Raw genomic sequence first — 22156 nt, 5'->3', positions numbered from 1 at the left:
CCGGGCAGAGAGTGCGTGTCTCTTTAAGAGGCCCCGGGGGGCGCCTCGCGGGCCGCCCGGGGCTGGAGGGGGAGGGCACGGGCGAGGGCGGCTGGCGCCAGGCGGCCGAGGCTCCACAACAAAGCTCCGGCCCCTGTCACTTCGCATCGGCCGGGACCCGCAGACGGGTGGGGGACGCGCGCTGAGCCGCCCCTCCCTCTCCCAGGCGGTCCTGGGCGGGGGCGTCGGGCGGGCGCTGGCTTCGTGGTCCCAGGCCCCTTCCGCGTGGTCCCTACTCTTAGCTTCCCGCAACAACTAAATCGAGCACCGGTCGCCTGGCCGGGATGGGACTGCAGTCCCAAGCCTGGCAGGGCTGCCTGCTCCCTCTTTTGGCATGGTCAAGACACAAGGCTAAGACCTCCCTCCTGAGTTGATCCTAAAGATGGCATAGGTCTCCGTGTGTAGACGGAAAAGGATTATGCCACACCACCTGTGGGTGTCTGCATGCACGACCCTCACGGAGTGGATGCGGGCGATGTGTGGTCCTATGGCAGCGTTGGGTGAGGGGACCGTGAGCGCCAGTAACTGGGCACTAAGCGCTTCTTGGCAAAGGAATGTGCCCGGGGAAAGCTGGGGTGACATGTGTGGCCCTATGCTTAGGGAAAGTGGTTAGGGAGACACGAGGCGCATCCACCGTTCTCTTCTACAGCTTCTCCACTGGACCCGCGCCTCCCGGAGCCTTGGCGCCAGCTCGCCCGTGTTAAGCAGTGGGGCTGGGCTCCCCCGCGGTCCCGGGTCTGGCCAGGCTGGGGGCCGCGGCCTCGGTGACCCCAGCCCGCGGCGGCCCGGCCTGTCCCGTCCACTTAAACAAATTGCGGCTGACAGGCGCGCAGTCTCCCTGGAGCCGCAGCTCGCCGGTCGCCTCTCTCGTCCCAATTACCCAGCGCAGGGTCTGGTCAGCAGGCTGGGGTGCGGCAGGCGACGCGGGAAGAGTGGGCTGCCCGACTCCTCTGCCTGGTCACGGTGTGGTCCTAGTCTGGTGCCAGGACCAGGCGCGGGGCCACTTGGTCGTCAGGCTCTGGGAAGCACTGGAGCAGGGACCGACGGTGTGGCCCAGTGCCTGGCTGTCAGGTTGATGCGGAGGCGAGGCCCAGCTCGGTGCCTCTCGCACCGGGAGTTGTGGGGTGGGGGACGACATCTCCCTGCATTTTGAGAGATCACGTGGTTAGGAACCCAGGTTGTGTCCTCGTCGATTTTGGACGACTTTCCCCAGACTTTTAGGAATCCTATAACTCCTCTGAACTGCTAAATACTCGCTACCCTGAGCCTTGGTTCCACGAGGTGCAGCCGCTGTCGCTCTTGGTACACGCAGGGCTGCAAAAGTGAGGTGCCTGAGTCTTGAACTTGAGCCTGGACATGGGGTGGGTGTTTGGGGTCTCAGAAGAGTGAACCGGCTTGAGAAGGGCTCCCAGGACCGGCCCACCTCCAACAGTGGGGCGTGGCTGGTCGGTGGGCACTCAACAGGCTGGTTCGCTTTGGCCCGCACCAGGAGGGGAGGGGGGGGGTCTCTGGAGTACCTGGGGCACAGCGCGGTCACAGTCTGCGCTGCCCCCGCAGTGCAGTCCCACCAATGAGCTCCCTGGACCACAGCCTCTGAACACCCTGACCTGCGGTAGCCATGCTGCCCCGCTGAGCTCTTGCCCATGCCTCTTCTTAGAGATGAGAATTCTGAAGCCTAGAGTTGCAGGGAATTTGCCTCAAGTCACCTAGCTCCTGGTGGAAAAGCTAGAATGGAACCCTGGAACCTCAAAAACAGTCGTGTGCTCAGATCCCAAATCCACTCCTTCGAAAGGCATTTCGAAGCGGTGGCATTGCTGTGGTACTCAGAGAGGAAAGCCACACTGGCATTCCAGGGCTTCCACGGGGCTCTGGATTTTAGGACCAGGTCTGCAGGAGGTGGGGGTGCAGGGGAAAGGGGTTACTCAGGGTGCAGCTTCAAAGTCAGCTGAAAACTTGCAGAGCTGGGACTCAGGAGTCGGTGAGATGGGTCTGGGATTGTCTGGGGGCACTTGACAGAGAGGTCAGCTGGGATTCAGGTGGCTGGCTGTACAGGAACTGAGGAGCTCATGGAGCAGCAGGGTGCAGACAGAGGTCAGCTGACTAACTGTGTGAATCCATGACCTTGGGAAAGGCCCTGCCTTTCTTGGGGCTCAGGCTTGTCATCAGCAAAAGGGAGGTGGGTGACATCTTTGGGTTTAGGGTTTGTGATTTGTAAAAATTAAAGAGTCCTTGAGAAATGATCCCCAGTTGCCGTCCTGCCGCTGTCTGGCCTGGCTTCTGCCTGCGCCCGGCGGAGCTGACCCTGATGTCTGTGCTCGTGTGTGACTTTGCCCTTGGACCACTGGGCCTTTTACTGAACCCCTCACAGACAGTGCCACGCCTTTGGCGTTGTCCTCTTAGTTCCCAGCAGCCTCTCTGCAGACCACGAAGATATTTTTCTCCCATCAGATTGAGAAGGAGCCCAATGAGTAGGTAGCGCTGTGAGAATCAGGAGGTCACTTGCCTTCCTCAAGGTCACCTGGCCCGGCCACAATTAGATTCCTGTTCTGATGACCTTCTGAGTGATGCTATCGTGAGGTCTGCGAGGGGGGTTGCAGTGGGGAGGTGGAGGCTGTTTTGGATGTTATCTGTACAGGATAAGAGGCTGGCTGCTCTAGGCCTAGCGGCAGTAAAGACCCCATCCAGCTCTCACCTTCAGCTGATTACAGGCTATGGCTGGGTCCCTAACCTTCCCAATTAGCTGGAGGCCAGGCCCAGGGCCTTTCAGATAACCTGAACTCCAAAGGCAGCCGCCATGGGGCCTGCTTATCTGGGCTCTCTGATCCTGCCCCCTCCCCCACTGGCTTCCAGTTGCCCTGACTGCAAGCAGATGAATAACCAGATTGTCCCACAAGTCCAGCCCGACACCCACTGCTTTCCCTGACTGGAGGAGGCCACATCTGCTCACCCCCCACACTGTGAAGGAAGGGCTGGACCGGGTCGGCGGGTCCCCCGCATGGCTGAGAGCTCCTGGCAGCAATGTCTTGGTCCCATCCATGTGCCCAAGGGTGGGTGCAGAGGGGTCGTGCTTTCTAGCGCTTCCGTGTACCCAACTCTGGGCAGCCGAGCCACCAGCTGTGTGCACAAGCGGCCTGTGGCACCCTCCTTCTGGCCCGTGTTGACTGAACCCGTGCTCCAGCTGGGGTTGGGGGCTGTGCCAGGCCCGTCAATGGTGAAGCTGCCCGCATGGGGGAAAGCTGATGACCTGTGGAGTCCCAGCTTGCCAGGCCTGGGCCTTGGGTTCTCAGCAAGCTTCCTTCTGACCCAGGGTTTCTCTGCCCCAGGAGCCCAGGCAGAAGGCACAGTGGGATTTGGCTCTTCTCCCCATCCGTTCAGTTGATCTGGTGGAGGAGACTGAATATTAAATTCCTCTTCAGGCACTGGGGGTGGGAGGGGTACTGTGGAGAAGGCAGGGGCTCAGGAGCTGCCCCAATTCTGACCAGATGGTTGGGTGGGGAGGCTGCTTGTCTGTGAATTCCACTCCTCCATTAAAAACTCCATCTTAAAGCAGACCTGGCTCGGCGGGGTTTCCTTCTCTGGGGTTTCTGCGGTAGGGGGAAGGAAGAGGGGCGAGTCCTGGGCTAGCCTCTTGCTAGTTCACGGCCAGCCGCACTTTTCTGTTGCCCAGTTCCTGTCTCCCTGTCACTGCTCAGGCCCAGCATAGGAGAATGGGGGGGCAGGGGGTGAAAACAAGAATTCAGGCCGGGAGTGGAGGCACATGCCTGCAGGCCCAGCTCTTGAGAAGTGGAGGCAGGAGGATCAGGGTTATACTTGGCTACATGGTGAGTTAGAGGTCAGCCTGAGCTACCTGAAACCAGGTCTCCAAAGCAAAACAGAACAAAACAACAAAACCCAAGAGCTTGTTAGCTGAGATTTCAGCCAACATTCACAAGCTACCCAACTTTAGCTCACAAGCTCTCTACCTTCTGAGTTTGAGAGAGAGGGGTGATTCCCAAGTGCGCTAAGACAAGGTCACAGGCAAGGACAAGCTCTGTTCCTAGAGCAACCCAGGACACACCAGGGGCTGGACTGCCCTCTGTGACCACGTGGGGAGGTCCAAGCTTGGCGCCTCCAGAAGTCATAGGCTCTGGTAACAGGCAAGAGACTTGGAGACTGGACTTCAGTGAAGCCTCATCTAATGTCTAATGGGAAGGTTTTCCTCGCCTTTCCTTCCCTCCACGGGTTCCCCTGTCACTTGTACATAGTGGAGGTGTGGGTGTCAGGAGCAGCTGCCCATAGTCAGACCCAGAGGACTTTGCAGCGTGTTTGGAGAGGACTCTGACCCCACCAACTCAGGAATGGACACCAATTGCAGCGTGATTTATTGGACAAGACGTGCACTTTTGACATGGCCTTAGTAACCAGTTTCCTTCACTGAACAGTACAGGACCAGGGTACAAGGGCTTAGAGGTACGACAGACAATTCTCCCCAAGAGCCAACAGGGAAGCGAGGGGCGAAGGGAGCCTCTTCCTTCTTCCTCCCCTATCACTCTGGGCTTCAGCTCACTCCTGTCTTGGAAGGAACTGAGCAGGGATCCCTGGGGGCAGCGTGCATCACAGCCTGAAGTGGGCTAGCTGACATTGTCCACCAAAATGCCTGGCTGGACCATTCAACTTCTCCCCACCCAGGCCCGAAGATCTGGCCACTGTTCCAGTGCCCCTGTGGGTACAGTTAAAAAATACAAAAGCGGATCCGATGCGGGACATTATGTGCAAAGAGAGAAGGGACCGAGCTTCTGCAGTCTCTTGGCCACAGCCCCCAGTGACAGGAGTGGCAGAGGCCGGGGTATTCTGGAGGTCTTTCCTCGTCCAGATAGGATGAGCAGCAGCTCTTGTCACTAAGCTCAGGGAAGGTGGGGTTGACGAAAAAGGAGCCGAGACTGAGAAGGGTAGGACCAGAGGCGAGCCGGGGTGGGGAGGGGTGCTTCTCCCAGTCCCTCTAGCTCGGCCAGCCAGTCAGCAGCAGGTGGCTGGTGCCTATGGGAAGCCAGTGGGGAAGAGGCTGAGTGGCTGGCTCTCGTTGGTAGGGAGCGGAGATCGGTAGCCATCGAAGTTTCTTGGGATGCTGCCACTGGTGGAGCCTGAGCTGTTACTCAGAGTCTCGATGCTTCCCTCTCGCTGAAGCTCTGCAAGACAGAGGAGAAGGCCAGGCTTGGTCAGAGTGGGCTGGAGGTGGGGCAGACCCCGGGCCTGGCTGCTCACCATGAAGCCCCCTGAGGACCACTCATATTCCTTTGCAGGGAGGCGTGTGCCCACCTGCTCTCCACATGGGCCAAGTGGCAGGTCATGGGGGGCTCAGTGGGGGGGGGGAAGCCCCCTGAGCAGCAGACTCCAGCTTTTGATTTGGGTGTTTTTTTCACCATGGGGACGCCTTAAGGCCACAAGTTTAGTCTCCTGATGGCCTGTGTGGATGGCACTGTTACTTGTGAGGTGTAGGCCAGCACCCGCCCGCCCGCACAGGCACTCATGCTCAGCCAGCATTCCCCTCCGGTTTCTCAGCCCCTACTATCCAGGATCAGCAGGTGGGCAGAAGAAGCCAGGACAAGGGAAGAGGCAGCCTGCCTATCTGATCTGTCCCTACCTGATCTGTTGCTAGTCTTCTGGCTGACCTGGCCCCAGAGCTCCATCCCAGCTTAGCCATCCATCGCTCCCCTAGTCTCACCCACAAAAGCTACCTGCCAGCCAGGCTTGAGCTTGCCTTCTAGAGAGTATGTGCCTTCCCTGTATAATGGGCTCCTTTTGTTTTTGAGGGGGGGGGAGCCTATTCCACTGGGCAGAGAGTCCCCTATGTGCATGTATATTTCCTCTCAGCCCCTCCCAAAGTCTTCTGGAGACCCACAGAATGGAGATGCTGATCTGCAGAGTAGCAAGGCCCCAATGCCCTAGTCCCGTAACCCCATGCTGCTATTCTGGAAATGGCACACAATCTACCTTATTTAGCTATGGTAACTTTAACTGCCTCACCGTCTCTTCATCCATGACAGGAACTGGGGCAGGCAGAGGGGTGGGAATAGGATTCCCTGCTTGCTGGATTAATTGATTGGTTTTCCTCGGGGTGGTCCGTTCCTGTTCCCTCTCTGCTCTTCACTGCTACCTCTGAGACATGGGCAAGCACATGCATGGGCAGTTTCTGGAGTCGTGACTTCTATCTTAGCTTCTCCCTCTGAACTCTGTGGTTAGAGCTTTGCTTGTCTACCTCAGGAGTGCAGGATCTCAGGATCGAGATCTCAGGATCTCGAAAGGTCAAGGTACACCCAGCAACACACCCACCTGCCGTGTCTTCAGAGCTCAGCATCCAGCCTGTACCCACCCCAGCCCCTGCCGCCGTACACATGCAGCACAGCTGGCTTGGTTAGGGAGCGAGGGAGGGGTCATGGCCTCCCCTGGGTTGGTCATCACCAGCCAGCTACTCCCACACTCTGAAGGCCACACTATAGCCCAACAGCAGCAACAGCCACAGAACGGGACAGGAAGTGGTAACTATGCCAGTTGTGTCTGGACCCGAGCCTGGGCCAGACGAGCACACCAGGACATTACAGCTTCCCATCAGGTTGTGAGCATTGGGAGCAGTAGAAGGAGGGGGGCCGGGGACACCGGCTGAGGGACTGAACGCTGGCTTTCTAGGGGGCCTTGGTCCCGGGAAAGCCCTGGGATAACTCTGTATGGGCAGAAAGATGAGGCAGGAGGCTGCTCAGACCTTTTCCTCCTGCTTGGTTTTCGGGTTCACCTTCACATGGGGACCAGGCCATTGTGCCACTAGAGGGGAAGGACGAGAGAGCAAAGGGGGGGGGGGTCCTGAGCATTAGTGAGCAAGCAGCAGGCTCCAGTGGAGTTCCTTCTTTCCACACAAGGGAGCCCAGGAGTTTCCCAGAGAAACCCAAGGACCCAGGCAGCTTTCCGAGGCTCATGCCCTCCTGCGCAGCCATCCTAGCACTAGGGGGCGCTGACAGCAGGCGAGGAGGACAGGAGGGAAGCAGGCAGCAGCTGGAAAGGCAGGGCCTCCTTGGGACACAGATGGGATGGATGCAGGCCCAAGGAAGACCACCCCAGATAAAGGAGCAGCAGAGGCCATCAGTGAGGGGAGGGTGGCTCCAGCCCCAGAAGTCTTGATACAAAATGCAACGTATCCACACTGCCAAAGAAGCTGAGGAATCCACAGCCCAGGCCCAAGCTTGGCAACCCATCGTCCCCCCGCAGAGGCCCCGGCAATACCCCCAGCCATCTTGGTGACCCCACCACATGAGTCTGAGTGGACACCCCCCACCCATCAAATGCCAGTGCAGGACAGTTGCCAGAGGGTTACAAGATGGGTTTGCTCTCTTGGAGGCCAGCCATGGCTGAACTGCCCGGCTCAAGCTTTCTCTTTGTTCTTTAGGCCTGGGAGAGATGGGCCCAGACAAACTTCCTCCTTGCCTCCATATACCAAGACTTTGTCTCCTTCAATATTGCTCTGGCTAGTCTGTTTTGGCTACGGGGTCCCCAGATGTCCATACTTAGCCACTGAAAGCCAGGACACTCTACAACACATCTTGTTATTCCTCCACTTCAAGACTGTCACTCACTCCTCAGGGTCCCTACGCATCAACTCCCTGGCACTACCAAACGGCTGTTCACAGCCTGACGCTCCTGTCTGGCCTCACTGGTGTTTTCTGTTTCAGTAAGGAGCATGTATGGACAGCTTGAGGCCACTGGGCCCAGAATGCCTGCTCGTCTCTCTAAGCTTTCTATGGGTGTCCACTCTTCTGTGAACACAGATGTGCACCGCAGAGCCCCTAGGCCTACTGATCTCCTAGCTAGGCCCCCCGAATGCTTCCAAGTGCATTACTGCCCCCCCAACACACACACACACACACACACACACACACACACACACACACACACACACACACACGCATAGGAGGACAGGCCCTGGTAGGGAGTGTGCTATCTCATCTCTGTTTTTCCAGTCACAACCCCAAGGACTGAAGAGTGGCTTGTGAACAAAAAATACTTTCTGGAGTGAACGATGTGGTAGGGAGCCATGGGGCCTTTCTCCAGCATGAACTAATCAGTGGCAGAATCAGGGGCTTGGCTGGTCCTGGGACAGTTTGTGGGGTGCTTTCCTATGTACCTGTTGACAAACCAGATCTCTCTTTGTCCCTCCAAAGACGCAAGAGTGACAGTGTGTGGGAAGTGAACATGGAGGAGGGGTGGATACATACTGGATCCCCGCTCCAAATCAGCCCACCCAGCCCTCGGAGCAAGCGGCGAGCGGAAACGTGTGGCCTTACCTTCCTCCATCCCGAACGCATGCTTTGTTACTGTCGGGTTGTTCACGGGCGCTGGGCTGTTGGCATTGTTTTTTTTTTCCTTTTTTTTTCCCTTTTGAAAAGAAAAGCATTGAGGAATCTTTTTCTTTTTTTCCTTTGAGAGATATGGACAATGATCCAGAAGGACACTGATCTCCACAAGCAGAAGGAGAGGGTGGAGGGAGGTGCAGGGGTAGCACTCGGGGAGAGGGCAGTCTTGCAGTGGAACTCTGCTGGCCAGGACACTGACATGCACGTGAGGAGGCGGTGGTGGCGGCGGCGGCGGCGGCAGGAGCCTGACCAGTCTTGGGGTGGTGGGCCCAGAGGTTGAGGGGTTGTGAATCTTTCAGTATGGGGTGGGGGAAGAGGAGTCACACAGTAAACATAATACAACAGCTTCGACAGGGGGACACACGGGGACCGACGGCCCATGCAGTGCCAGATGGGGCCCCATGCAGGCGGGGTGCTGGGAGAGGAAGAGGAAGGCGGCAGGCTGGAGAGATTTCGGGGGGGGGACCCTGGCCGTTATGACTTAGTGGCCTGGCTTTGGCTCAATCCCATCTTCCATCCCAACCTCCCCAGCTCTCAGCAGTATAAGCAGACTCCTGATGAAGTCTAGGAGAAACCGGCCAGGGCCAGGCAACTAGAGAGGTTCCCCCAGCAGCATGGAGTCTGGCCCATGGGACAGTTGGCTATAAAAAGCTTGTTCTCCTGCCCCTCCCCCCAACCCCCCAGCAGGGCAGGTCATGAGGAGGAGCTTCAAGCAACTGCTTGGGCTCAGACTTGTGCCCTCATAGTCTCCTGGGACTTGGTGACTCTGGAAGGTAGGAGTGATAGATAGCTCTGTCTTGCATACAGCAACACCAAGGACAAAGAGGAAGCCACGGGCCCTGGGTTCACCCTAGAGAGACACCTGGCACTGGGATGGGCCACAGGATGCCAGACTCCAGTGCCCACTGCTGCCTGTGTCCCCCACTCCCAACTGGTCTTGCTAGAAAATAGGCTTGTTGCTGTAGCTGATCCCCGATGGCACAGGCTGGGGTGGGCAGGCTACAGGGGACAGCAGGGGACAGCAGGGGACAGCAGGGGCAGCAATGAGGAGAGGTCTCTGCTCTCACAAAACAAATCAGCCTAAAGAGGAGAAGGAGGAGGAGGAGGCCTTGTCTGCATGTTATTCCCCCCTCGCCCCCAGTTCCACATGGCGCCTGTCAGACTCGCAGGGCAAAGAGAGGTGTGGCTAGCCTCTCAGAAGGACTCCAATTACGGGGAGCATCTGCAGAGGTACACAGAGAGGGGCCATACCCAGTCTCTGTGAGGAGATAGGCACAGCTGCCCCCGGTCTTCATCCTACACAGTGGGATGAAGCCTGAGTTGCTGAGCTATGGTTCTGGGTGGGAGCAGGTGAGTGAAGGGGTGTGTGTGGGGGGACAAGCATGACTTTTCATGCATCAGCTATTGTATCATGAGGTCTGGCTCCCCATTCTCTGGGGAGTGGGGACACTGAGGACACAAGGCCTTCGTGAGAAGGGGGCTCCAGCAGAAGGCCAAAAGTGAAGTCTGCCTTGGGCTGGGCATCCTTCAGGTCCTCAGAGGGCTCCTGGCTGGTGTGGCATTGTGGAGAGCCCAAGTCTCCAGGATCCAGAAGGACCCCCTTGGACCTGCAAAGGCAGTGCTGTGTGTGTTTGGAAGAGGGGACCCGGGGCCCAGGCTCAGCCTTGGGGCAGTTCTGGGACTTCCGCCACCACAAGAGATGGGCGGGCCCCACTCCTGGCTGCCCCGGCCAGCCTTGCTGTGTGTGTGTGTGCATGAGTGCCAAGATGCTGCTCATTAAAAGGATTAGCGGAGCACTTTTATTAGGGCCTGGCTGTAGCCACATACCCTAGGCCTAAACTAACCACCCAGGCCGCCCAGTAGGAGTGGGATTAGACTTGGTGGGAGGAGGAGTCTGCCCCTGCTGAGGCTCTGGCCACTTCCTGTGGTGAAGAGGGGTAAGCTTTCCCTGACTGTCTGACTCAGGACTTCAGCCTCAGAAGAAAGGCAGGTAGGTAGGCCGATCTACCTGGGATGGAGGAAGCAGTCTAGGGAAGCTGTTAAGAGCACAGGCTTTGGCCACCTGCTTCCTGGCGACTTTGGGCAGGTGCCCTGGGTTCCTGAGCATGAGGACAACAATGTCTGTGTCAGGGCCTGGCTGTAGGAATGAAATTAAATAATGCATGTAGAGCGCATCCCAAAGTGCTTAAAGCTTCCAGTCAGCAAATGTGAGTTACTATTATTGTTGCAATCGAATTAGTCTCTGTGATTATCCCCAGGACTTCAGGGGCCCTCTCCAGCCTCCCCCCCGACCCCCGCAGATGGCCCTGCCACCCAAGCCTCCACCAGCTCTGCCTCCACTGCAGCCAGGGCAAAGATTCTTTCTTTTTAATCAAGAAATGGTCCGGGGAGGAAGATGGCAGATTCGTGTTTACAGCTTTTCATTTCCTGCCTTCCTCTTTCCAAACACCCTCTCCCAAGATGGAGAATAAATCCCTAGCCCTGTTGACATGCATTGATTTTTGCTTCCCTCCTGCGTCTACCTCCAGCTCTCCCACGTAGGTGGGGGCCGTGGTTAAGACCCCCTGCCTGGGGTGGGCTTGGTGGGAGCTCCGGGCAGTGGATGGATATGGAGAAGCCAGCCAAGTGCCCTGTCTTGCCCAGTGCCTGGCGCAGGAAAGATTTATAAAAAACAAAACACCTTTCAGTTCCTCCTGCTTGAGGGTTCTTGGGTGGACAGGCAGGTGTGTGCTGGGTGGGGGGATGGGGTGTCCTTTCATTAAGAAGTCAGAGTGACCAGCATTTTCCCTTGAAGGGATAAAAGTGAGGAGACCAGATGACCATAGGATAGTTATAGGTTCAGCAAATTGGTTCAGATGGGGTCTGTCCCAAGCAAGCCATTTTGTTAGCAAGAAGCTTGCACACCAGGGCTGGAACTAGCTAGGTGAAACAGTACAAAAAATGGAGAGAGGAAAAAAGGAGGTGGGGGGAAGGAGAGAGAGAGCGAGAGCGAGAGCGAGAGGGAGAGGGAGGGAGGGAGGGAGAGAGAGAGAGAGAGAGAGAGAGAGAGAGAGAGAGAGAGAGAGAGAGAGAAAACAGAGAGAGAGACAGAGACAGAGAGAGAGACAAAGAGAGAAAGAGAGACAGAGAGAGATAGAGAGAGAGACAGAGAGACAGACACAGACACGAGGTAGATGGGAGGTCTGAATGCTTCCTGGGGCTGAGACCCGGATGGCTGGCCCTGCAGTCATCTGGGAAGGGGCTGGCTCTGGCAGACATGGGGAGGGGCTGCCTGCCTTATGAAGCCCAGGGCCTGTAAACTGCTGTTCTCTTGGAGGGTAGCTGAGGAGGTAGAGGCTTGTTCACTGGGGACACAGATGGTGTTGGCTGAGATTGTTGCTAAACTGTGACAGCACCATCAGAGACCACACTCTGGGCTGGAGCCAGCCTCAGCCCCCAGGGTCCCTTTTTAGGAGGTCAGAGGAAGCAGCCTAGAGGAAACAGCTTTCCTTTGCACTTAGCACAGTTCGCAGCTCCCAGGCTGCCTGGCTCCTGAAGACATTCCCTCTGTGCCTCGCCAGCCTTCCTTCCTTCCCATCAGGCTTCTAAGCCTGCAAAGATGCCAGCAGTAAAAGATGCTCCCCATCCTGGTGAGCTTTGGGAAGGCTGGGAGCTAAGGCTAGTGGAGACTGAGACAGGAGTCACCTTTTTCCTCCAGCAGGGTCTTTGGTACCTTGCCAGGCTCGCCTTCTCAGAAGCTGCAAGGCTAAGGCTGAAAAGGCTCCACCTATTCAGATCACAGGAATCCTGGTTTGGAGCCGAAAAGCAGGGCTAGCTCTGGCCTGCTCTTATCTCCGGGGCTTAACACCTATGTCTGAACCCAGATCCCTGGCTGGCTGACGCCAGTCTTCTGGTGTCTTACTACACACAGCCTGGCGCCCTGAGTGCTTTTGGAGTGCAGCTGCCTGGGGCAACAGAAGCCTCCTTCCTGGCCAGGTCAACCCTCGGGACACCCATGAACACACTCGCCTTTCTCTTTGCTCAGCTTTGCCCTGACTCAGATGCACACTGAGACACAGACCATCATGAGAGAATGAGGCTAAGACTCTATGGTCTATCTTGTCCCCAGGCCATCAGCTGCCAGGGATGAAGGCAGATCTCAGGTGTTTGCAGCTCAGGGAGTCTTGTCCACAGGGCCATGCATGGTGACTAAGAGCTTCAGCTAGTGCCGTGGAGAGACCCGAGGCCCAAGAGAACTCGGATGCTCCTGGGTGGGTACCCGTCGTCTTTAGACGGTGATAATGGTGGCCAGTACTAGGAAGGGACAATATTTAGGGGGACAGATGGACCAGCAGAGCTCTGCTTTAGTTTCCACCTAGAAACCTGGTAAAGAGCCCCTGGGAATTCGGTTCTCAACAGCAGGCCAGTGTGGTGCCAGCACTGCATAGGGGCTTGGAGGCAGGCCAGACCGCTGAAGCCCTGGTAGGCTCATGGGAGAGGGGTGCATGGCGACAGGACATAGGTACACTGGAAAACCAGAGGAAGGAGAATAAAAGCAGGGGCGTGCAGGGGAGGGAGAGAAGTCTCGGGGTGGGGGTGGGGGTGGGGAGTTCTCAGGAGGCCTCTTGCAGAGTCCCGCCTTGTCCCATGGCCACACGGTCTAGCCTCTCTGCTAGAGCTGACTAGATGTGTCTGTGTATGCACGTGTGTGTACACACGTGTGGTGGGGGCGGGGCACTGGAGTCCAGGCAGAGCTGATGGCAGCGTGGTCCCGCATCTCCTGCGCAGCCTTTGAAGTGCTGAAGAGCAGCCTGAGGTTGGTGGGCGGGGTCTGTTTGGGGGCAGCTGGAGCCTACCCACCCAGGAAGGGAAAGTCTTGCACCATCCCCAGGAAACTCATCTGAACTCCTGAAAAACCATCTGAACTTCCCTAAGTCAATACTCAGTGACCTTCCCAGCACCCAGCATATTAAAGTAACTCTAAATCTTACCCAAAGCTGAATCCATTCTGTAGTGGGAGACTATGAGGGGACAGAAAAAGCTGACCCGGCCCATACTTCCCCTTTGAGGTGTTGGATGACTGGCTAACGTCAAGCTTCAGTCAGCCCTGACTGAGCTCCCTACAGAGAGCCGTGAGGAGAAAGAGGGTTGTAGGAGGGACATCACTCTGTCCTGGAGCTGTCACAGAGTGGCAAGTCACTTGCATCTGCAGACCATGGAGGGGACGGTGGGGGGGACAGTGTGCTCTGGTGGTGTCACGGGGTGGGTAAAGGCTCTCAGGAGATAGGGCACCTTCAGCAGGCTGAAGGAGGACCTGGAGAGGGCATCTCACCCAGAGAGAAACACAGTGCTTTCCAGCACCAGGTTCGGAGCCTTGGCAGATGCCATGTAGGGCTGACTCAAGAGTTGAGCGGCACAGAGATTTCTCTTTGGGGATGAAGAAGGCCAGGCCCGTGCTATGGCACGGCTTCTCGGTGTGGGTCCTAATGAGGGGCTAGAGGAGTCTCATGAACTGGACATGTGGGCCCCATCCCACACAGTCCTGAAGAGGAGACACTCGGTGGGGACCAGGTGCTCAGCAGCTGCTCTCACCCGCCTGCCTCCTGAAGTCCAAGCTGTCGGACAGGGTACTTTCTGAGCTAGCCTCCAGCCTTAGGAGATAGCACAGGGCCTGCAGACCACAGGAGAGATGCTACGCTTTGAACACTGTTGACCGGTGGGGGCTGGAGCCACATCTGGTTCTCATTTAAATGTCCAAGTGTAATTAAATTTTCTACGACGCAGCGGAAGAGTTCGGTAAGAGGTGGCTTTACCCCCTTTCCATCAGGGCTAAGAAATCAGTTTCTTGTTCCACCAGCAGACTAACCCTCTTTCCTGTGGCTGGCCTGTCCTAGTCGGGGAGGGCGAAGACCTCCCCATCCCCCATCTACCTGTCTCTGTTCTTCCTCCCTGCCCCCTTTTCCTTCATTTGGCCAAGGCTCTCACTGGGTTATACAGGCTGCTCTTGAACTCCTGACTTTGGGGATCCTTCCACCTCAGCCTCTTGAGTAGCTTGAACTTTAGGTATATGCCATTGTGCGTCACTCCTCTCATCTACGTTCTAGAACATACGGGCTGGGACCAGCATTGGGTGTGTGATGCACAGGACACCCTCCTGCTCCCCACCATGTGGTCTGCCCACCAGAGAGGACTCAGCTGCAGGCCCCACTGGGGCTGGTGACTGTCACATTCCCCCTGAGAGGCTCTTCCCCAGCCCTGAGGAGGCAGGCACTGTGGCTGGCTTACCTCAGTGATGCCTATCTCCTTCCACTGGGAGACACGGGGCATCCTCTAATGCTGTGCTAAGGGAATCCCTTCTTTGTAGCCCCTCATGATAGGCAATGCTTGAGAGTGGTGATTCTGGAGGTGCTGGGACAAGAGACCATCCCACCCTGTACCCTGGCCCCAAAGCCCAGGCATGGCAGGGTGAGGAAGGGACCTCCATACACTTCCTAACCCTCACTCTGTGACCTCAGGACTGTTGCATGGGGGTGCCCCTTCCCCAGCTCTCCCGGCCCTCATACACAAAGGAGGCATCAGTCTAGCAGATGAGAGGAGAGTGATGTCTGAGCCATGAAAGGAATGCCTGGGGCCTTCATCTAAGAGCTTGCGACAGCAGGGACAGCAAGATCTAAGGAAGATTGCCCTGTTCAATACCACACCCTCGGGGCATCTTCCTTTCCAGGCTCCTGCTTAGGACCTCCCCACAGCCGAGCACAAGGCTCCCGGGACGGCTGTTCCCCCAGCCTCCCTTCCCACCCGAGCATCTTCAGTTTATGGCATCTTTTTACTCAGGGATTTATGACTTTCATGGTAATGGGTTCCATTCTATTTCCTCTATGCCGATATTTCTAATCATTATGGTGTGGCTTTATGAGCATTTCTTAATAAGTGGAGGTATTTTTTTCCCCTTTGAAACAAACTGTCCTGTGAGTTAATGACTTCTTGTGGGTGTGGATGCAACCCAGAGACAAGTGGAAGTCGGGGAGGGGATGACAAGGGTTGGGGCTGTGCAGAGTCTTCTAGATTGAAAAACAAAGCTGTGCTGAGGTTGGTTAGCTGCCATACTAAAGGCTCCCTAACTACTCACAAGCACTTAGACCCATGCACAGGCACAAGTGGCATGTGTGGGCTGCACAGTGCTCACCTAGAGGATGGGCAGGAAGCTACCAATCCCAGTCTTTTCGTATGTAAACTTGGCCTTGGTAGTCAACTTAAGATTTTGGTGGCATTTAGGTTAGGACCACATGTTTGGTAGCCTTTCCATCGATGAATAAAGTTTTAAGGAAACTGACCCAAGTCCCTGTCCAGCGGTCCCATGCTAAGTCTGACAAAAGAGTATCAGGATGAGGCCTCTGTGGCCCCAGTCTTGGTCTCAGCCTGTGCTGCCGAGCTTGTGCGCCTGCGCCATGGCCATGGCGGGGGCGGGGAGGTCTCACTTAACCACAGTGGCGGCACCCTTCCCTGACTGCGGCCCAGGCGGGGCTGATGTGGCCCTGCCTTTGTGCTGGTCTCAGAGCTGGGCTGCTGGTGCCGGGCCCTATTCATTATTCAATTCAGCTGGCTCGGACGAGCCTTTCCATTTGCTCCTGCAGGAGGGATAACAAATCTAGAAATGCAATTCCACTTTGGTGTATTAAGATATTGATTTGCCTGCTGAGCAGAAGGGCATTGTTCTGCCAGCCTTCCCGTGGGTAGGAAGGGGTTAACCAAATGTTTATCACAAGGCTGGCTTCAGAGTTGAAGGTAATGTGATCAGTAATGAATTTTGTGTTACATTAGGTTGTATAAATGGACAGACAAGCGCAGACAACAAGTGCCCAGGAGTCGGGGCTAATCTAATGATGTAAAAATAGAGACAGCACCAATTATACTCGGGGCCAGCTCCAGGCTCCTGCAGGGACTGCAAATGAATAGGTACAAATCAAATTACTCCCTAATAGACGCACTACAAGAGGGGCAGTCAATGGTAAATGCATTAGAGCCCAGTGACCTCTCTGCTCCACACAGCAGAGTCCCAAAATTTGACTTCCATCTTCAGAGTGGGGGGCGGGGAGTGGCACTCTCAAAGAAACTCTTGTTGGGTGAAAGATGGCCACCACTCCCTATCCCAAACCAGTCCCCTGCAGAAGAGACCTCCTGTCCTAGCCTGAGCTCCAGGGGAGGGGAGACACCCCTGTGAGGGACGTAAAGAGCAGCGGGACCCAGCCTTCTGTATAGGCAAAGACAGGAGGTTACATACCCAAACACTTCATAGCCATGTGTCTCTCGGGGGTGCTGTTTTTGACTGCTACGTCAGGGGCTGTGTCTGCATTGGAAATAAAATAGTTCTTTAAAGAGGGTCATACAATGGATGGACCTTCTAAGAGTCCAACAAGAGCTGAGATCAAACTGAGTAGATATCAAAATCCGGTTTGAGCACTGATGGGGAGAATTAATTCTGTGGTCTCTTCCAGGGTCCAGCACATCTCCATTTCTCATTAGCCAAAGCTAGTGATCTCCATCCCTTCCTTCTTCCTCCTCGGTCTCCATGAACTGAGTATCTATTTCTGCCTGCTTCGGGGATGGGGAGGGAAGGCTGAGGATGCAGGCCCAGGCTTTTGGGTGGTTCCTGGATTTTTCTCCCATGGTTCTATGGATTTAGACACCAGGCCTGATGTCCAAAGCTGCTTGGCCCTGTACTGCACTTCTTTGGGAGGGCTTGTGGACTCATGCTCAGAGGTAGTCCTGGGTCCTCATAGGCAGCTCTTTGTGGCTTGGGGATGAATGAAGTAGGAAACCAAAGAAGCTCTAAGTCATCCAAGCACCAGGCCAAGCTCCATGAAGGTGTGGTCACACAGGCTCGATTCCCATTGCCCCAGCTACCCTAAGGCCAGAACCACACACTTGCACACATGAGTGGAGATGACATTGCCAGTCATGGCCAGCTGGGGCCTGGAGACACAGGGAATACGCCAATATAATGGGCACAGGGAGGTGAGGGCATAGAATGGAAAAAGTCAACCTGAATAAATAAAGTGACTCAAAGGTGAGTCTCCCCAAACTTGATGCAATGCAGAGGGGCGAGCTGCAAGCTACCGAGCTACAGTAACGAGACACATGTGGGGGATGGGGGCAGGGAAAGCTACGAAAACTCGAGGATTTGGCCAGCACACTGAAAACTGGCTCAGGCAGTGGGGCCTGCAGATTCCTGGGGCCAGGGGCAGTGCAGGAAGAGCAGGCAGCAAGCCAGCCACCTAAGCGGGAGGCCGGCCTGCCTGTCTGCAACAGGCAACCCCAAATGTCTCATGGTTAACGCAATCAAGGGTCATCTGCGGCCTCCCTTTCCTGTTTCCTAGCCTATGGCCCCCTTGCCATCTGAGAAGCTGGGGCAGAGGAGAAGGTGGGTAACTATCCCGGGGCAATGCTTGCTCTGCCTTGCTGGGACCTCACACCTTACCCAAGGGCCAGCGAGTAAAGGTGAAGTCTCTGGCAGAGGAGGAGGGAGGACTAAGAAGAATCCTCCCTTGGGTTAATGATTTACCCAGTGTAATGGTACAGGGAAGGCCCTCCGCCCTCTGCCCAAGCCTGCACATGCTCCACAGTCCCTTTCCTTGGGGCAACATGTGGAAAGGGTACGCCGAAGAGTCACCAAAGAGGCCACCCTGGCACTTCCTCTTTGTTGACAAGAATCAGCATGCCATGCCATGGGCAAACAGGACATGTGCAGGGGAAACTCATTAGCCCTGGACTCTAACTGTGGTTCCTCCTCTGGCTGCAGCTCCAGAGGGGACAGGAGAGAGGGGCAGAGAAAGCAACCTAGCTGGAATCAGTTCTAAGACTTGGCCTGGAACTAACAAGTGTGTCTTTTGAGCAAGATAATTATTCCCATGGCTTTGGCTGCCTTTCATTTACCTCTCAGAGGCCACAAAAACCCAATCAGTCATTCAACAAACATTAACTGAGGCTCAGCCTGGCGTTCATCCCAGGGCGGCACGCTGGGCAAGGAGAACTGCTGGTTAAAGGTAACAAAGATGAATCAGATTGGGTCCAAGGAACAAGAATTGGGTCAAGATGCACCCATGGCACCACGGATAAGGAAGGAGCGAAGGACCCACGGAGCTGGTCTTTCCCCAGGTGGCACGTGAAAGAACATCAGCCACAGCTTGTTCATGGGAAAGTCAATAAACACCCCTTGTCCAAGGCCAAGCACCCTGAAGGTAGCTGGTATGGAGAGGTTTTCAGGGAGACACACATGGGCAAGGATGTGAGCTGGAGAAGAAGACTGTGGGTCTGGTCTAAAGAAAAGACTGTGCAGAGGGGGGGTCTACTTCAGGGTGGACCACTGTGTGAGGGAGCTGCGGTCACAAGCTTACAGGGTGCTGGGGGACAAGCTGGGGTGGGATGGGGAAGGTGGGCCAGGCGGGAGAAGGAGGCAGGGAAAGCCTGTAAGACATTTAAAGACCATGACAAGAGCCTAGGTCAGGCTATGAAGACAGCTGGCATTTTGTAAGTAGGGAATTGACCTCAGCTTCCCTGAGAATGGGGTCCCCTTCCTTTATGCGGGTCCCCCTTTTTTTGAATAAAAAGTGGTCACATCTGAGCAGGTGAGACTAGTAAGATGGTCAGAACTGGACACTGTTGTTTCAGAAATAACATTTTCTTTGGTGATGTTGGAGATCGAACCCAGAACTCTGTGCACGGCAGACCAGCACTCTACCAGTGAGCTCTGTCCATGGCGCCCTTAGTGCCTTGTCTTAATTCTTTTTTAACGTAATTTCAAGTACTTTCTCTCTTGCTTTGGAAGCTGAAGAGAGGAACAGCTAACATTCTGGCAGAACTGTGATGAGAAGGACATTTACACAGCACACGGAGTCTCCTTAGGCCTGCCCACCCTGTCTGGAGTGATGTGGGGATACAGATGATTGAGTGCAGTGTCTAGGGTCTGTTCGCCACGATGATGGGAAGCAAGTGCCCCCACTATTTCCTGTTTCGCTCCTAAGAGATGAGTGAGAAGGGCCCAGGGCCACATGCATTCTTCCATTTCCTGAATCCAAATCTCACCAGAAGAGAAATATTGTTTTTCCCAGTAGCAGCAGCTGACGTTGGGAGCTGAAGGGACTCTCAAGACTTGGCCTTTGCTCCTGGTGGAAAATAGCTAGGAACAGGCGGTAGGACACCATGCTGGGACACAAATAGCAGCACCCACAGTGCCACCCTTGGGGCTGCAGCCACCCACAACCCCACAGTTGTCCTTCCTCGCTGTGCAGGGCTGCTTCGGACCTGCTGGTGGGACAGGCTGTGTGCGGTGGCTCTGGCCTCTGGGGGCTATTCTCCTCTCTCACCCTGAGCAATCAGGGCATCTGTGGCTGCAAAGCCCAGTTTTGTTATTAGATCTGTTGCGGCTTGTATACCCAGTGTCCCTTGGAGGCTCACATTCTGCATACTTAGTCCCTAGCTGGTGATGCTATTTTGGGAGGTGGGTCCTAGCTACAGGAAGTGGTTCATTCTGCTTTTCTGTCCTCTGTGAGGTCAAGGACCTTCCCCATCATACACTCTGGCCACCAAGATGTTTTGCCCAAGCAACCATGGACCGAAATCATGAGCCAAAATAATCTCTCTTTTTTAAAGTTCTCCTCCATTTCTCACAGCAATCAGAAGACTAATACAGTGTGATGATTAACTTTACGAATCGACAGTTTTAAAGTCACCTGGATTCCCTCTGGGCCTGTCTGTCATGGCATTTCCAGGTGGATTTAATTGAGGAGGGAACCTTCTCATGGCCTGGGGTTCCAGACTGAATAAAATGGGGAAAGTGAGCTGAGCATCAGCATCCATCTCTCTCTCCACTTCCTGAATATAGATACAATGTGACCAGCTGCCTAATGCTCCCATCACCACGCCTTCTCACCATGATAGATGATGGTATTCCTTCCTTGACCATGAGTCCCAATAAATCCTTCCTGCCTTTAGCTGCTCTGTCAGCTAGTCTGTCAGCAATGAGAAGAGTGACTAATATATGCAGCATTCTAGAAAGACCACACCCCAGGCTAGGGAGAGAAGCCTGAGCCTTGATTGCTTTAGTTACTAATAAGTCCTGGTAGGAGCTGGGTACGGGGAGCCAAAGAGGAAGAGACCACAGCTCAGTGCCATCCCCTCCCCTAAGGCTTTTCCATGCCCAGATAGGAACTGTGGGTTACCTCTTCTCCCCTAGTCTGGTGAGGAATGTGCCAATCTGCTATTGCAACCAGAGAGAGGGTGTGTGGGGCCACTCAAGAGGCCACTGAGAGAAGACACTGAAAGAAGTCTTTCTGTGTAAATGCTATAGAAGGAAAAACCCAGGGTCCACACACACAAGGCAGGGGAGAAGGCCCAGATACCTGGCTAAATTACCTTGATGGTGGTGGCACTTTCCCAGGCACCGGTTACTTAGGGGAAACGGGCAATGAGAGGCAGTGGTAAGAGAGCGGGACCCAGCCTAGAGGATGTTGGGTGGATGGATCACACTCTTCCATCTGGAGAAGGGAGGCCAGGAGGATGGGGAGATGGAAGAGTGGAGACTGGGCCACACGTGCTGCTACATTGGCTATCACGGGGAGGAGGGATATTGTCATTCTCAAGAGACCAAAAAGAGAGAGACGGCCCAGAGAAGGCACCTGCCAGCAAGGATTGAACAACCTGAGTTCTGAGTTGAGTTCAATCCCTGGGACCCACATGGTGGAAGGAGAGAACTGACTTCTGCAAGTTGTCCACTGACCTCTACATGCACCCCACTCAATTAAATAGAAAATAAAGTAATGTAAGGTGTTTTTAACGAAGAGGATGAAGTTGGGAACCTTTTCCAAGGTACCTGGAGTCAACACCATTGAAATTCAGAGAGCCTGAAGAAGGAGGAGACAAGAAGATCATGTGAGGCCTCAGAGCAGTTTGGTGGCTTGGCATCGTAGTACACGTGACCTGTGGGGTGACAAGCCATCCCAGCTTTGTAAAGGTGGCATCGTTGGCTAACCTGGGGCTAGAGAAGGGCCCAACCTTTACTTAGACACATCTTGGTGTCGCCTCTCTTTTTTTCCTGCAGGTTTATGTGTGTGTGGTGTGCATGCATGCATGGTTGTATGTGTACAGACACATGTGTGTGCACACGCTCACGGAGGCCCAAGATGGATGTCAGGAGTCTTTCCTAAATCACTTTTTTTGAGGCAGGGTCTCTCAATGTGACTAGTCCAGCTAGCAAGCTTGCTTCTGGGTTCCCTTGTCTATGCTCCTTCCCAGTGCTGGAATTATGGGTAGATCACCATGTCCACCTGGCATTTCCATGGGTTCTGGGGATCTACATTCTACTCCTCGTGTTTGCACGACAAACACTTGGTCCACTGAGACTTGTCCCCAGACCCAGCACTGGCTTTCCTTGCCCACCCCTGGCCCACATCTATGACAAGGTGAGCACCCCTGTTCCCTGCCATGAAGCTCTGCTTCACAACGGCCTAGGAACAGAGCCATGAGATCATGCATTGAAACTTCTGAACTTGGAGTCCCAATACTTGTTTCTTCCTTTAAAAAAGAAAAAAGGAAAAGGAAAGAAGAAAGGAGCAGACACACACACACACACATACACACATAGAGAGAGAGAGACAGACAGACAGACAGACAGACCTGGCAAAGGAACATGGGAACATGAGGGCCCATACCCAGATAACACGCTGCTGGCTCCTACATGGCGGCAAGGAGAGAGTTCTCCAGGG

General features: G+C 55.1%; 1 protein-coding gene across 8 annotated transcripts in view; it reads right to left on the bottom strand.

Moving 5' to 3' along the window:
* Window positions 1-4370: 4370 nt before the first annotated feature.
* Bcas3 (BCAS3 microtubule associated cell migration factor) overlaps window positions 4371-22156 on the bottom strand; it is a 502957-nt gene continuing 485171 nt past the window's right edge. For 2 of the 8 annotated variants that reach the window (XM_028878299.2, XM_037201384.1), the window contains 2 exons: window positions 16678-16743; window positions 4371-5204 (listed from right to left, as the gene is read on the bottom strand). In XM_028878299.2, coding sequence (XP_028734132.1) covers window positions 5056-5204; window positions 16678-16743 — 215 coding nt within the window. In that variant the 3' untranslated portion in view covers window positions 4371-5055. Of the gene's footprint in view, window positions 5205-8348; window positions 8440-16677; window positions 16744-22156 lie in introns of all 8 variants that reach the window. The other 6 variants (XM_028878294.2, XM_028878297.2, XM_028878295.2 and 3 more) reach the window with 5 other exon arrangements.

Source organism: Peromyscus leucopus, chromosome 8b (assembly GCF_004664715.2).
Source record: "Peromyscus leucopus breed LL Stock chromosome 8b, UCI_PerLeu_2.1, whole genome shotgun sequence".
Classification (NCBI taxonomy): Eukaryota; Metazoa; Chordata; class Mammalia; order Rodentia; family Cricetidae; genus Peromyscus; species Peromyscus leucopus.
This window is presented reverse-complemented; position numbering and strand designations above follow the sequence as displayed.